Consider the following 14,241-nt stretch of genomic DNA (forward strand, 5'->3'; position numbering starts at 1 on the left):
AGAGACTGTAAGGACAACTTGCTATCTTATAAATCTATCTCCTACTATAACCTTGGATGGTGGAAACCCTAAAGAAGTTTGGATTTGTAAGATGTTGAATTATTCTCATTTGAAAATATTTGTATGTGAAGCATTTATACATATTCCCGAAAAAATAGAACTAAGCTAGATGATAAATCTATGAAATGCATTTTTCTGGGATATGAAGATGAAGAATTTGGTATCGTTTATGGGATCCAGTCAAACATAAAGTTATTAGAAGCAAGGATGTTATATTTAATGAGTTATAAATGTTTAATAGGTCCGTAGGTGAGGTGTAGGTCAAGAAAGTTATTGACAAGTTTGAAGAGCAGCATGGAAACATCCCACCGATGAAAGAAAATGGGCAACAAATTCAATAGCAGGAAGGACAACAAGTGAAAAATGATGAACACCAAGAAGAAGGAATCTTGTAGGAACCTTTACAAGAGATTCAACCTGATAATGCACCACCACAGTCGGTTTGCGAATATTCTAGGCCTTATACGAGTTCACAAAGGTATGCTCCTTCAAACTATATACTATTGACTCATGAAGGTGAGCCTAATTATTTTCAAGAGGCTTGTAACGTTGAGCACTGTAAAGAATGGAAGAAAGCAATGGAGTAAGAAATGAACTCTTTGCTAGAAAATAAAACTTCGAAATTAGTAAATCTCCCAAAAGGTAGAAAGGCTCTACAAAATAAATGGGTATATAGGATTAAGCATGAAGGTGAAAGAAAGCAGGAGAGGTATAAAGAAAGGTTAGTGGTGAAAGAATTTTCCCAAAAAGAAGGTATTGACTTCACTTAGATTTTCTCCCTGTTGTCTAAATGTCATCCATCAAAGTCATTCTTGTTCGTGTTGATGCTTTTAACTTATAATGTGAATAGTTAGATGTAAATACTGCTTTCCTTCATGGTGAATTGGAGGAAGAAATTTATATGGAGCAACGAGAAGGCTTCATAGAAAAAGGAAAAGAAGACCTAGTTTTCAATTTGAAGAAAAGTCTCTATGGGTTGAAACGGGCACCTCGACAATGGTATAATAAATTTGATTCATTCATGTTGGAACATGGTTTTCACATGTTGGAATCTGACCATTATGTTTATATCAAGAGGTATAATCAAGGAAAGTATATAATATTATTGCTATATGCGGATGACATGTTGATTGTTTGGCATGATAAGAATATGATCAATCAGTTGAAGAAATATTTGGGAAGAAAATTTGCAATGAAGGATTTGGGTCCAACACAACAAATATTGGGCATGAGGATCATGTGTGATAGGAAAAACAAAAGGTTGTCATTGTCACAAGAAAAGTATATCAAAAAGGTGCTTGACAGGTTTAATATGAAGGATGCCAAGGCAGTTGGTACACCCCTTGCATCCCACTTCAAGCTAAGTACTGAGTTATGTACCAGTGATGACAAGGAGAAGGAAGAAATGAGCAAGATTCCTTATGCTTCAATAGTGTGCAGTTTGATGTATGCCATGGTATGTACACGACCAAGCAAATTCAGTGGGAGTACTGAGCAGGTTCCATGCCAATCCAGGAAAACAACATTGGCAAGTAGTAAAATGGCTTTTGAGGTATCTCAAAGGTACTAGTCATGATTTTTTATGGTTTGGTCATAATAAGATTGTGCTTCAAGGATTTATAGATGCAGATATGGCTGGAGATATGGACACCAGAAATTGTACTACAAGTTATTTTTAGACATTTGCAGGGACAATAGTCTCTTGGGTGTCAAGGCTACAAAGAATAGTAGCTCTATCTACAATAAAGGTGGAGTACAAGCTGCAATGGAGGCTTGTAAACAGATGTTGTGGATGCAACAATTCCTAGGAGAGATAGGAATAAAGCAAGACAAATATGTGCTATATTGTGATAGTCAGAGTGTCATTCGCTTAGTGAAAAACCCAACATTTCACTAAAAAACCAAGCACATTGAATTAAGATACCATTGGATCTGACATGTGTTGGATGAAGGAGAATTATCCATGGAAAAGATCCATACATATAATAACCCTATTGATATGATCACTAAGATTCTACTAAGAAATAAACATGAGTTATGTAGAGGCATGGTAGGACTCAGTGTGACTTGATTCAATGTTCTTCATTCGGCTTCAAGTGGGAGAATGTTAAATGTGAAGCCAAATTGAAATATGTTGGCATTGACTTCTCCGACTCTCCATCATCTACAATCAACTGTCGTCGAACATACCATGTCGTTTGCTCACCACCCTTGAATTTCAGGCTTCACTGTGCAACCATGTCTTTCACGAGGAAAAATCTAGAACTCTAATCCCATCTATAAATGTGTAATCTTGCCTCTACCTGTGCAATGCAAGCCAAAACAAAGCACTCCAGCAATGAAAAATCTTGTATTATGTGTTCTCCATTCTTGTATTTGTCTTATGTTCTTCCTAATTCTATTATCTCATTAAAGCTCTATTGTATCTGTTTTTCCCAGTGAACACATCAAGAAATAGATAATGGAAAAGGTGAAGGTTAAATTTAAGGTTCAAGACACGGTTGGCTCAGCAAGGTGAGGGTTAGATTTAATGTTCAAGATATAGTTTGCTCATCAAAAAGATAGAACATTAACATCACTATCTCATGAAGAAAAAATATCAACAACAAATTAAAATACTCCACCTGCTCTTCCAACATTGCATCCAATATTTTCCGATATTATGTTCAATGCTAATGATATTATAAAATAAGTTAATACTCACTAAAATTGAAAGCAAGTTGACTTCAAAACCATAGTCGGGATTGAGCATAATATATTATATTTTTACAAATATACTTTGCATTCTGGTGGTATCATGAGTGGGTACTTTTATTGGTGAAAATAAATGGGGCGGAAAAGACGCTGTCGCCCCCAACTTCAACCTTGTCTCAATCAATTTTTAAGAAAAGTAACATTGTCTCAATCTTTTTTTAAGAAAAGTAACATTGTCTCAATCTTATGTTGTATAATTCACTTAACCGTTCCACCAGGTGGCCCATGTCGGGAGCGATTTGCCACAAAAGTAAAGTTTCCGCAGACCATTTGACATAGAGCTTCTTATAGTCGCCCCACTATAATTATTACTGTTCTCCTTTTTGCCCACACGTCCCTCATTGTGGTCGATAACGTAAGCAAAGACGCTATCGTGACCTTGCCCTCCGGTCATCCACACCGATCTGCAGCGGCCTGTTGCTCAGTTCGGTTGGATCGGTCTATGTAATGGAGGGCTTAATCACTTGCATTCTCTTGGAAAGCCAATGTAATTCGGTTTCACACAGGTGCAAGTTCAAGGGTTCAATAGATTTCTATACGTGGCGCAATCACGGTGCAAAGGTTTTACACATACTGAATAGGCATAAATATTTCGAAATCGATCATACGTTAAGAAGATATCGAAACTCATTCCTATAAAGTCAAATTCAGACAACCGGAAAGAAGTTCATTTACAGTTTCGAATTCTGTTGAATGGTGACTGCGCGATATACGTATGCATGCAAGTTTTTCTGTTAGCCAAAACGATTCAAATACAGAGCGTGAGTTTATATATTTATAAAGTTAAAACTTTATAATATAAACTCGCCATATGTTTTAATACCATATAACCAGGTGATTATTTATGTAACCAAAATTATAACCACCGATTTGCCAGTATTGAGTTGGCAATATTTTATTGAACGTAGAAGCTGGGAGTAGCGTTTCGCCGGCACTCTAGGTTAAAGGATTAGGGTAGACTCAAACGTGTCGATGGCCGATTAGATATGATGATGTTCTACGAAAAACAGGCCAGGTGACTTGTCAGGTGCTACTTGTCTGCCAGATGACACCAACTTTTCTCCCGCCACGACAGCGGAACTTTTCTCCCTGTCCACTAGTGCTCTTCTGCCCCCTAGGTGGAAGACTCGTCATTGAAAATTTGCATCGAATCCATCTTCCGGAGAAAAAAGAATGATTGAGAGCATGCCCGGTGATGGGTTTATGGGATTTATATGTACATGTCATAGGTATAATAATAAGCGCATAGTCTAACTAGGCGGAGGGGTTGCTTGGAAAGTTATGGAAATTCTGATTATATTTAGAGAAAATTAGGCAAGGATTTTTGTAAATCCAAGTTATAGTTGTTAAACTTCAAACTTGAAGGTGTCTTAAACGTTTTTGATGGTGCTGAATCCATTTCCACAATCAAAAACAGATTCAAACACTGCTTCTACAAGATTTATTGAATTTTTTTTATCTGGATTCCAGCCACTTTTAGCCGCCGTCCACCTCGTTAGACGATTCGAATAATACAAGGGTGTTCCCCATTCCTAAGGATTTGAGAATTCTATGGATTAATAATATTAATTAGGTGTAGATTAGTTAGGTCGTGTGAAATTTTATTTTTATCAGATTTTAAATTAAAATTTTATGAAAAGAGTGAAGCATATAAATTATTTAGAAATAGTTTAGGTTTAAGAGAGTTTGACCTAATTTTGATAACAACGTTTTATTGATAAATAGTTAGTTTTTCAACTTACCATTAAAACTGACAGCTAAGCCCCACCTCATTGTCCTCCCCAAAACAAATTTATAAATTAATGCAATGCGCTGAGGATGGACATGAAATTAAGTCAATAGTAATGCGTTGGTGTGAGGATAGCTATAAGAAGAAGTACCATTATGATCGTGAACGAATGGACGGATGAGAACATCAATGTCCGCTGAGGATTCAATGAACCTCCGAATATTACGTCCAATTCCTCTCATATTTTATTCATTATTTCAATGCCGAATTATTGTTTTACAAACATCAATTTCCTGGAGAAGTTCCAAAGAAGTAGTGTTAGGGACTTACTTTAGGTTCTTCACTTTAACCATTAAGCGCACCGAGGAGACAGGCTTGTTTGCCGAGCTCATGCATGTTTCTCATCATTAAGAGAAGCAAAACGAAATGCACATCATATGCCTTCGACTTTAATTAATAATCCAGTGATTTATTTTTAAAATGTCAGGAAATCTATGGATATACAAGAATATTCGCTATGTTTAGGTTGAAGCATTCAAAATAATGATTAGAGATTTGTTTTCAAAATGTTTGGGGCCAGATCACGATATTTGGATTGAGATTTGTATTACAGAAGAGATTTGTATTACGGATATTTTTTTGTCTTATCATACCACCTCGTACATGTATTAAGATTTGTATAAATTCAATAATAGAATATTATCGATTGAATTAGTAAAAGTTTTTAAAAAGTAAAGTGAAGAAATTAATTCATTAAAAATAAATATTAGTATAGATTTATTTTAATGGTGAATGTATTAAGCAGGGAAAGATTAAATGTTTTGAAGTGGAAACATCTATTAAAATTTGAAGAAAATTTTGTAGTTTTAAAGATTTGATCTATCTCAACACTCTAGATTTGAAGTTAAGATAGATTTACCATGGTTATATATGTGTGTGTCAACTTTTTGTTGGACATTAAAAGAATTACACATATTTTTGAGGAACATATAATAAAATATTTAACCATAAGAATTTTTTATTTTCAATTACTCTCAATTACTCTTTGATTAAATTATTTTCAATTACTCTGTGATTAGGTTGAATTTTTCTTTTTTGTAAGTTTGGGTAGTTCCTTTCTATTGCTTTTTCAAAAAAGGGCAGGCATTATAAAATCAACATCCATATCTAGATGGTCTCAAATTGTCCATAGGGAAACCGAGTTTGTTGACCACCTAGTTGCATTATAACCAGTGCAAAAATAAAATTGTCTGAGATTGTCTAACAAAGCTATATGAACTTGACTGTCTTTATGACCCGTATTGACCATGAGCCTATACCAGATAAATAAAAATTCCTTACTATGCATCTAAAAAATACTAATCATGAGAGGACTCAACTCCCAAGGTCTTTGGCACTGGAACCCAACAACACAATCAGAGGAATACACGGAATGTGCCTCTCATTGCATGCAAGGTGAGCATTTTGTTGTTGTATCTGGTACTGAAATAGCTAGAATTTTCTATGAATTTCCTAAATCCCCTCTAAAAGAGATGTAAGGGGAAACATCAAAGCTTTGGCTACAAGTGTCTGCATCATCCAGAATAAGTAAAGACTTTGCATAAACATGGAGTGATGACCTTGAGTATTCCCTGGGTCTATAGTGATATCTCCAAAATCATCCAAAATTTTATGTTCACTAGGTTCCATCTCGGCTCTAATCTTGGCTTCCCATTCACTAATGGCTTGGTGGGCCCTAGGATGTGTGTCGTTCCTATAAGAGCTAGTTGCTATAGAGATTGAGCGTTGATTATTCCCTTGGCCCTGACCCTTAGTGGTCATAGCTTCCCACGACCCCAGCCTCAACCCTGCCCCCGATGAGTGCTTGAATTTTGACTTTGCTGCAACACATGTCACATTATTTCATTAAATAATCTGTTGCTTGAGAGTTTCCTATAGGTTTCAATTAGAAAAGACAAACAACCTTTGTTGCTTGCAACAAGAGCATTGTGAAGGGTCTTTGGAGGTTGGTCAAGAGAAAGGAACTCGTAGACCAAGTGAAGTTGAATACATGCATGATTTAAAGTACAATATCTGTTGTATAGAGAAACATTAAATCAAACCCAAAAGAACTTCTCCACTTTAGAGCCATGAACTTGTACTAAAAAAATAACACAAATACAGTGGAGTTACCATTCGGCCTGATTGAAAGCTACATAAAGCAAATAGGGACTACAATCCACAAACCCTTTTGGCTTGACCAACCCAAAGATTGCGTACATAATTGAAAGGAACTTAAAGATGTGAGCTCATAATCGTCCATTATCCAGATAGGGTGACTACACAAAGGTTTTGAAATCCTTGGGAATGGAGGGAGGAAAAGGCATAGGAAGGAGAGTTGACATCAAACATCCAAACCTGAGAATTGAGAGTTGAAGTGAAACCCCCAACCCCAAGACTTCCACAAGATTGAACTTAACCCATATCACCATCAACAACCATATGTGGCACATGCATTCCACGAAATACATTTTATAAAGAGGGTAAATGACCTAGACATACCCGCGGAGATATGGACGAAGAAAAAATACCACTCCCTCAAAAGTCTGGATCCGGGTGTTGTGCTTGCCTCCCACGACTACCTTGGAGATTCTCCATTGCCACAGGTTACTGGCAAAGAGTTCCTTTTTCTTGTCTCTCAACGATCCTCCACTTGCAAATTCTTTGGTGACCACCTTCTCATTTACCTCCAAATGCCTCCTCCCTCGGCTATAATATCTCTTTAACATCTCGTGCATGGGATTACTTGTGTGGGCATGGCCATTCTACCCCCCTCTATTTATTATCATTAACTTCATTACGATGACTAAGATCCCACTGTGACACTTAAACTATCTCTCACCCCGATGAAGGGAGGTTAAGTTGAAATTTTAAATATATAAGAAGTTAATATTTAATATGGATATTCAAATGATCACAGTGTCTTGGCTAGACGGTGATCTCTTGCATTTTTAAGACACTCCTAGATATTAGGTCACCGGTTTAATTTCCCACCCTATTAAAGTATTATTTTAAAAAAATTGATGTGTGTGATGTAACCTCACTAATGCTAAAGTTAACACTCCTAGATATTAGATCGCCAGTTCAATTTCCCACCCTATTAAAGTGTTATTAAAAAAATGTGTGTGAAATAACCTCACTAATACTAAAGTTATAAAAAAATATTCAAATATTTTATTTATAATTTACATTAAAATATAAATTTTTATTAATATTTTTTAAAATACAAATGTAATAAATATAATAAATAGATAAACTATAGTAAAGATAATATTATTATTGTTTCTATTAATTAAAAATAAATAAATAAAAATATTTATTTTCATTTTTAATTTTAATTAATATTTTTAATTTACTCAACATTTTATATTTATTTTAAAAACAATACGTATGAATTCCAAATTGAACCGAGCAGGAATAACACTTCCCTTACTAAATTAATCGATTTCATGCTAATTCTATTCAATTGATTTCCTGCTAAATCAATAAATTATGAAACAATTTTATTCAATTGATTAATATAAAGATTATTTTGCATATTTTTTGGATTAAATATGTAGAATTTTTTTTGGAAAGTGTAATAAATTCTTTAGTTAATTTATCATTTTGTATTCCATAGTTAAGAGTATGTTATTTTTTTTAATAAGTTAGCTATAAGGTAATAAAGTAAGTATGTTTTTATAATATAAATTTTAATAGCTTTTTTCTTAAGTAGTAGATAATGTATATTTTTAGAAAATTTAATAATTACATTCAAGTCTAATATTCAAGTTTACAATTTTAGTATTGGTATGGAATTTATGGTGATGTTAAGGAATTTAAGTAAAAGTGACATTCTCTTTTATCTTTTATTTTCGTCATTTTACTTAAATTTTTAACATTACTATGATATGACTAAGGATGTTTGAGAGTGGTTTCAACCTCATTGGATTTCATATAAGGATGTTTGAGAGTGGTTTCAACCTCATTGGATTTCATATGAAGAAAGTAGAAGTTTAGTTCTCACTCAAAATCCAGCTTTTTAGGATTTCAAGATTAGGGGGATTGCAATGTTTTCATTGAATTTATCATGTACTAGGGTATGGAACTTGTATTTAATCACGAGCACCAAGTCCTCTATGTACCTTGATGTTAGTGACATTTATTGTCGAACTCCTCTATCACGACCCTACTAAAAATGTACCCATCACTCAAACAAAATCTTGACTTCACATGCTATGTTTTTTCTATCTTATGTTAATGCTTAGAGGGTAATATTAATGACAAAGATCCCAAGATAGGCAATGATATTGATGAGATGTAGGTATTTGTTGTAGCATGATTTTTTGGATGCTAGAGGCCATATAGAGCCTATTTGTTGATGTATTTTTTGTTGAGAGATGGATTGCACTCAATGTTATTTTGTTTTTGTGCACTCTTACATGCTATATAAATGTGAACTTGTAATTTGTAGACGTTATATGTTTTAATCCATGTTTTTATGTTTTTTTATCACTAATTTATCATTCTACATGGTTTTGTTGACATATATGCATCAAAATGTATAAAAATATATATTATATAAAATTCACTCCCAAAATCATTCCCAACACGGAAGCTTCTGAAAATGTAGCCCCCTGCTCCGCTTCCTACTCCCAAGAAACCATGGGAAGGAGGGGTCCACAAAGGAGCCCTGCCCCATACAATTGGTTGATTGTTTCCTCGGTGAATTGATATGGTAGTATGGCAAGTGGCAGTACGTATCCCCGCCAATCTTCTTGTGACAATTTTTTTCTTTTTTTTTTTTTTTTTTAACACTAGGACAATCGGTAACTGGTGAGAGTTATCCTGGGCAGGCCCAGGATCAAATCCAACTGGCTGCCACTATAAACCTAGGCTAGGTGCAGCAACCTGCAAGCCACACATAGCAAGAACTTATGCCTCAACAAGAGCCGAGACGTCCACTACGATGGGAATTCTCGGGATTCTATCGTCGAGGTGAGGCGGCATAGGGGCGGTCACCCGGCGTATGTAAGTCATAATATGTATTGGAATATGGTTGTGACAAATATTATGAGCGGCTCGGTAGCTTCCACGTGGGGTAATGTGGCACATGAATTGGACAACCACGTGGTAGGATAGATAATGTGGCGAGTCTTGATAGGTCAATTTTTCAACATCCCTATATTTTGATAGGAGAGTAAGATCGAAGAGAATTTTATATTTTTGGAAAATTATCTATAAGATGAATGCAACGATGTTATCTATTTTTAAATTTTAAGAAAGTTATAAAATAGGATAATAATAATAATAAAAAATTAATAAAAATAGTTTTATCATCCCACCTTGTATTAAAAATAATCTTGTATTATAATTAATATTGACTTGAACATAATTAAAATTAAATAATAATAATAATAATAATTAAACTTAAACTATTATTATAATAATGATTAAAATTAACTTATTGTTATAATAAGCGTTAAATTATTATTACCAACAGAAAGAAAACCAGTAATAACACGAAACATTGCATGAATGCATCGTGTTCGTATTTTCCATACCGGTGGTGAACTATATATTTTGTTTCCGGTTGGCAGTCTGGCCATCTATAACATCGGTCTTAATCAAACTTGATTCCAAATCGTTCAGTTTCATTATTAGGTTTGCAAAAATTCGAGAGAATATTGAGTTCGAGTTCTAATGCTCAACTATTGTCTGCTATAGTTGAGGAGAGATCAGATCAACGTGACCGCAAGAACAGTGCTGCCTATACCTTTTAAACAATAATAATACAAAACAATGCATGAATGCACTCTGTTCTTGTTTTCCATACGAGTGGCGAACTATATCTCCTTGTTTCCGGTTGGCAGTCTGGCCATCTTTAACATCAGTCTTAATCAAACATTTCCAAATCGTTGAGTTTCATTATTAGGTTTGCAAAAATTCGAGAGAATATCGAGTTCGAGTTCTAATGCTCAACTATTGTCTCCTATAATTGAGGAGAGATCAGATCAACATGACCGCAAGAACAGTGCTGCCTGTGGCTTTTTATGGACGATGCAAGGTTTGTGATTGAATGAGTCCCAATTCCATATCGCATTGTTGAAGGAAGCTTTGCATTGCCGTCTAAAGTTTCCAGGGTGTGTTATGATGAACTTACACTATCGAGATAAGCAATTTGCTACTATAACCACTCTGTCAGAGTCGGAGATACATCGTCCCAATGTGGTACTAAGTTTGGCCTGCTGTCCTGTGGACGCAGAAGTGAACTCTACCATTTGTAGCAAGAAGGATGCCTCTGCATCAACCTCTCCCAGTCATGGTCTCGGTTGCAAAAACCAGTTCGCCGCAGATAAAGCTCGAGAGCACACAGTGAACGAGGCAATGAAGGGTGAGTTCTGCACTCAAGAAGAGCAAGATGGAGATGTGGGCAGAGCCATGATGGAGGAATTCACCTCTTCTGTCGTGGGACTATCAGAGAAGGGAAGAGACCCTAAGCGAGAGAAAATAGAAAGAGGATTAAGGGTAGTGGCCGGATCTAACGGAGAGTCCAATGGATGTGGGAATCTGAGAAGGTATTTAATGTCGATGGAGTACGCTGGGAAGTTGCCTTCGTCTCAGTACAAGGGTGTGGTTCCTCAGCCCAACGGCCGATGGGGAGCGCAGATTTACGAGAAACACCAGCGGGTCTGGTTGGGAACGTTCAATAGAGAAGAAGACGCCGCCAGGGCCTACGACCGAGCGGCACTCAAGTTCCGGGGTCGGGAGGCCATAATCAATTTCTGTCTGGGGAGAGGCGGCGATTTGGAAGACCGGTTCATGAGCGAGTTCAACAAGGAAGCAATCGTCGACATGCTTCGAAAGCACACTTATGACGAAGAACTTGAATATCATGGAAAGAGGATCATGATGGCAGCAGCTCGGTCGGTCGCCATGAAGAACGCCGAGGCGTCGGGGTCAGAGGGTTCCGGCCGCAGAGAGATTTTCTGTCAAAAAGACCAAGCAGCCTCCGAAGGAAACCCGAATGCCGTCACCTCCGGCGCCGCCATGGCGGGTCTTTCTCGGGAACACCTTTTCGACAAGGCCGTCACGCCCAGCGACGTGGGCAAGCTGAATCGTATGGTGATTCCCAAGAATCATGCCGAAAAATATTTTCCTGTGGATGTCAATACCCACGACAAGGGATTGCTGTTGAGTTTCGAAGATGACACGGGGAAAGTCTGGCGATTTCGTTATTCGTACTGGAAGAGCAGCCAGAGCTACGTTCTGACCAAAGGGTGGAGTCGCTTTGTGAAGGAAAAGAAGTTGGAAGCGGGCGATATTGTTTCGTTTCACAGAGAGGTGGCTCGGCCTTGCAAGTTCTACATCAGCTGGAGACGCAAGTCGTTGCGTCAGCTCCGACTCGCAGATGGCCCCTCTTCACACCAGTCCAAAGGGGCATGGAGGTATCCTAGCAGTATCTTGTCATCCTTGAATCCATTCGACTCCGGAGCTCAGGCTTCCGTGGTGTATAATGCTCAATGGATGCCCCCCCTCAACAAAAGAGTCGGTCATGTGGTTGCCGAATGGTCTCAGAGCCCTGCAACTCGTCTGAACGGAGTGTTTCCATTCTATTGCTCGGAGCCGCCCACCAAACCAACATACAAAAGCAGCTTTTACGATATTAATCAAAACCTCCACAGCTCGCTCAAATCTGGCGATGAATGTGCAAAGATCAGGTCACTGTACCCTTTAGTAAACCCTCCTCGACCCCCGGCGGTACAAGAATTGGCAACCCCGGAACACAAAGCGGCATCCAGCGTCCATCCCACGGCCAAGAAAGGAGTAAGACTTTTCGGAATGACATTAGTAGAACCCTAGAGATCGTCATAATTTACAGTTAAATCTTCTCTTTGGAGTGTTATGAAAAGATTGGTTTGTTTAATGGTTGGTTTTATAATAGAGTATTGTTGCAGGAATAGAAACTCGTTAGCATGTTACAAAAATAAAGTTACTGGGTTGTGCACAGTTTTTATGTAAAGATATTCTGAGTTGAAAGCTTATCACTCGTGGTGTTATGGCGGGAGCTGAAAACGGTACCACTGATACTACCATTATCTAATAAAGCATAGTAGAACTTTGACGTAGCTTAAACAAGAGGGTCATTTCCAAATTTGCAAGCTTACTGCTGATACTATCATGTGATAATTATAAAACTGTAGCTTCGATAAGATGCGCATTTCCAAATTGCAACTTTACTATTGATACTATCACCTGTTAATGATAGCACCATTTCTTTTGATATTTCTCCACTAGAAAAGGAAAGAAAACAAAATCGATAAAAATATGAAGTAAACAAATAAATTAGGACACCTCTTTATAATAGACCGTTTTAGAATAGACTGTTTGTATCATCAATGGTTTTATAATGTACACCCTGAAACGAAATGACTAAATTTTTTGCAAAAATTATTTCTGGATTTTTTTGCTGTTTAGTTAATATATATAATTTATATATAATATTGATAAAATGATTAAATTATATTTTAATCTATATATATGATTTATATATAATATTGATAAAATAATTAAATTATATTTTAATTATTTTGTTAGATTTAAATTAATTTTGCAAAACAGTTAAGTAGTTATCGTTTTTCGGTGTGATCCAATTCGATTTTTTCGGTGTGATCCAATTCATTACATATAATGAAGTTTTTAAAAGATTTTTTAATATTTCATTTTAATGTGTAAAGAGGTAAGAGGTGTGTGTAAATTCTATATTAAAGGAATTACGCTTTTTTTTTAATAACAGACAATAAAATATTTTATAGATTTGAAACCTATACTAAACATTCAAAGAATTACATTTATTTTTGATGAGACAATAAAATATTTTAACTTTAATTTTTTTAATTTTTTTCTTTAAATTACTATCTTAAATATATATATAATTAATATTTAGCATGATTATTCAAATATTTTATTTGTAATTTATATTAAAGTACAAACATTTTTTAAATGTTATTTATTAAATAATTAAAAATAATTAAAAACAAATTTAATAAACATAATAAACAAAGAAAGATGGAGAAATCATAATAAAATAAGATTATTATTATTTTCTATTAACTAAAAATAAACCAATAAAAATATTTATGTTTTATTTTATTTTAAATTTATTTAATATTTTATCTTTATTTTAAAAATAATATGTATGAATGATTGGGAAGCTTTCGACAATAATCATCTAGGAAAATATTTTTCCACCGGTTTTGAACCAACCAGTGTGGTTCATCTTGTTGTGACCATGTTGGTTCAAAAAGCCTCGAAAAATCTCCTTCTATGTGATTATTACAGAAAGTTTCTCAATAATTCACTATTAATTGGAAAAACTTAAATTCCAAAATATGTATAAATTTCAAATTAAATAGAGTATGAAGAACCCATCTCGTAAATAAATCATAAAATAATTCTATTCAATTCATTAATATAAAGAATAGTTGGCATAATTTTTGAGATTCAATATGTGAAATTCAATCTTGAAATTCAATATGTGGAATTTAATCTTTTTGTTGTAAAGTGTAATAAAACTCTTATTCCTGGATAATTAAATTTGTCATTTTTTATTTTATAACTAAGAGTATGAGATGTTTTCTTTAAGTTATAGGTTAACTATAAAGGATAAAAAATATGTA

The 14,241-nt window shown here is 35.2% G+C and overlaps 1 protein-coding gene across 1 annotated transcript; it reads left to right on the forward strand.

The window, feature by feature from the left end:
* The first annotated feature begins 10,714 nt into the window (after nucleotides 1-10,714).
* On the forward strand, nucleotides 10,715-12,424 carry LOC149150629 (uncharacterized). The gene has a single exon (XM_089442878.1). The coding sequence runs from the start codon at nucleotides 10,715-10,717 to the stop codon at nucleotides 12,422-12,424; it is 1,710 nt and encodes a 569-aa protein (XP_089299004.1).
* Nucleotides 12,425-14,241: the final 1,817 nt, after the last annotated feature.

This window comes from Pinus tabuliformis, chromosome 9, assembly GCF_031772625.1.
Source record: "Pinus tabuliformis cultivar Carrire ecotype Pingquan chromosome 9, CPIR1, whole genome shotgun sequence".
Taxonomy (NCBI): domain Eukaryota; kingdom Viridiplantae; phylum Streptophyta; class Pinopsida; order Pinales; family Pinaceae; genus Pinus; species Pinus tabuliformis.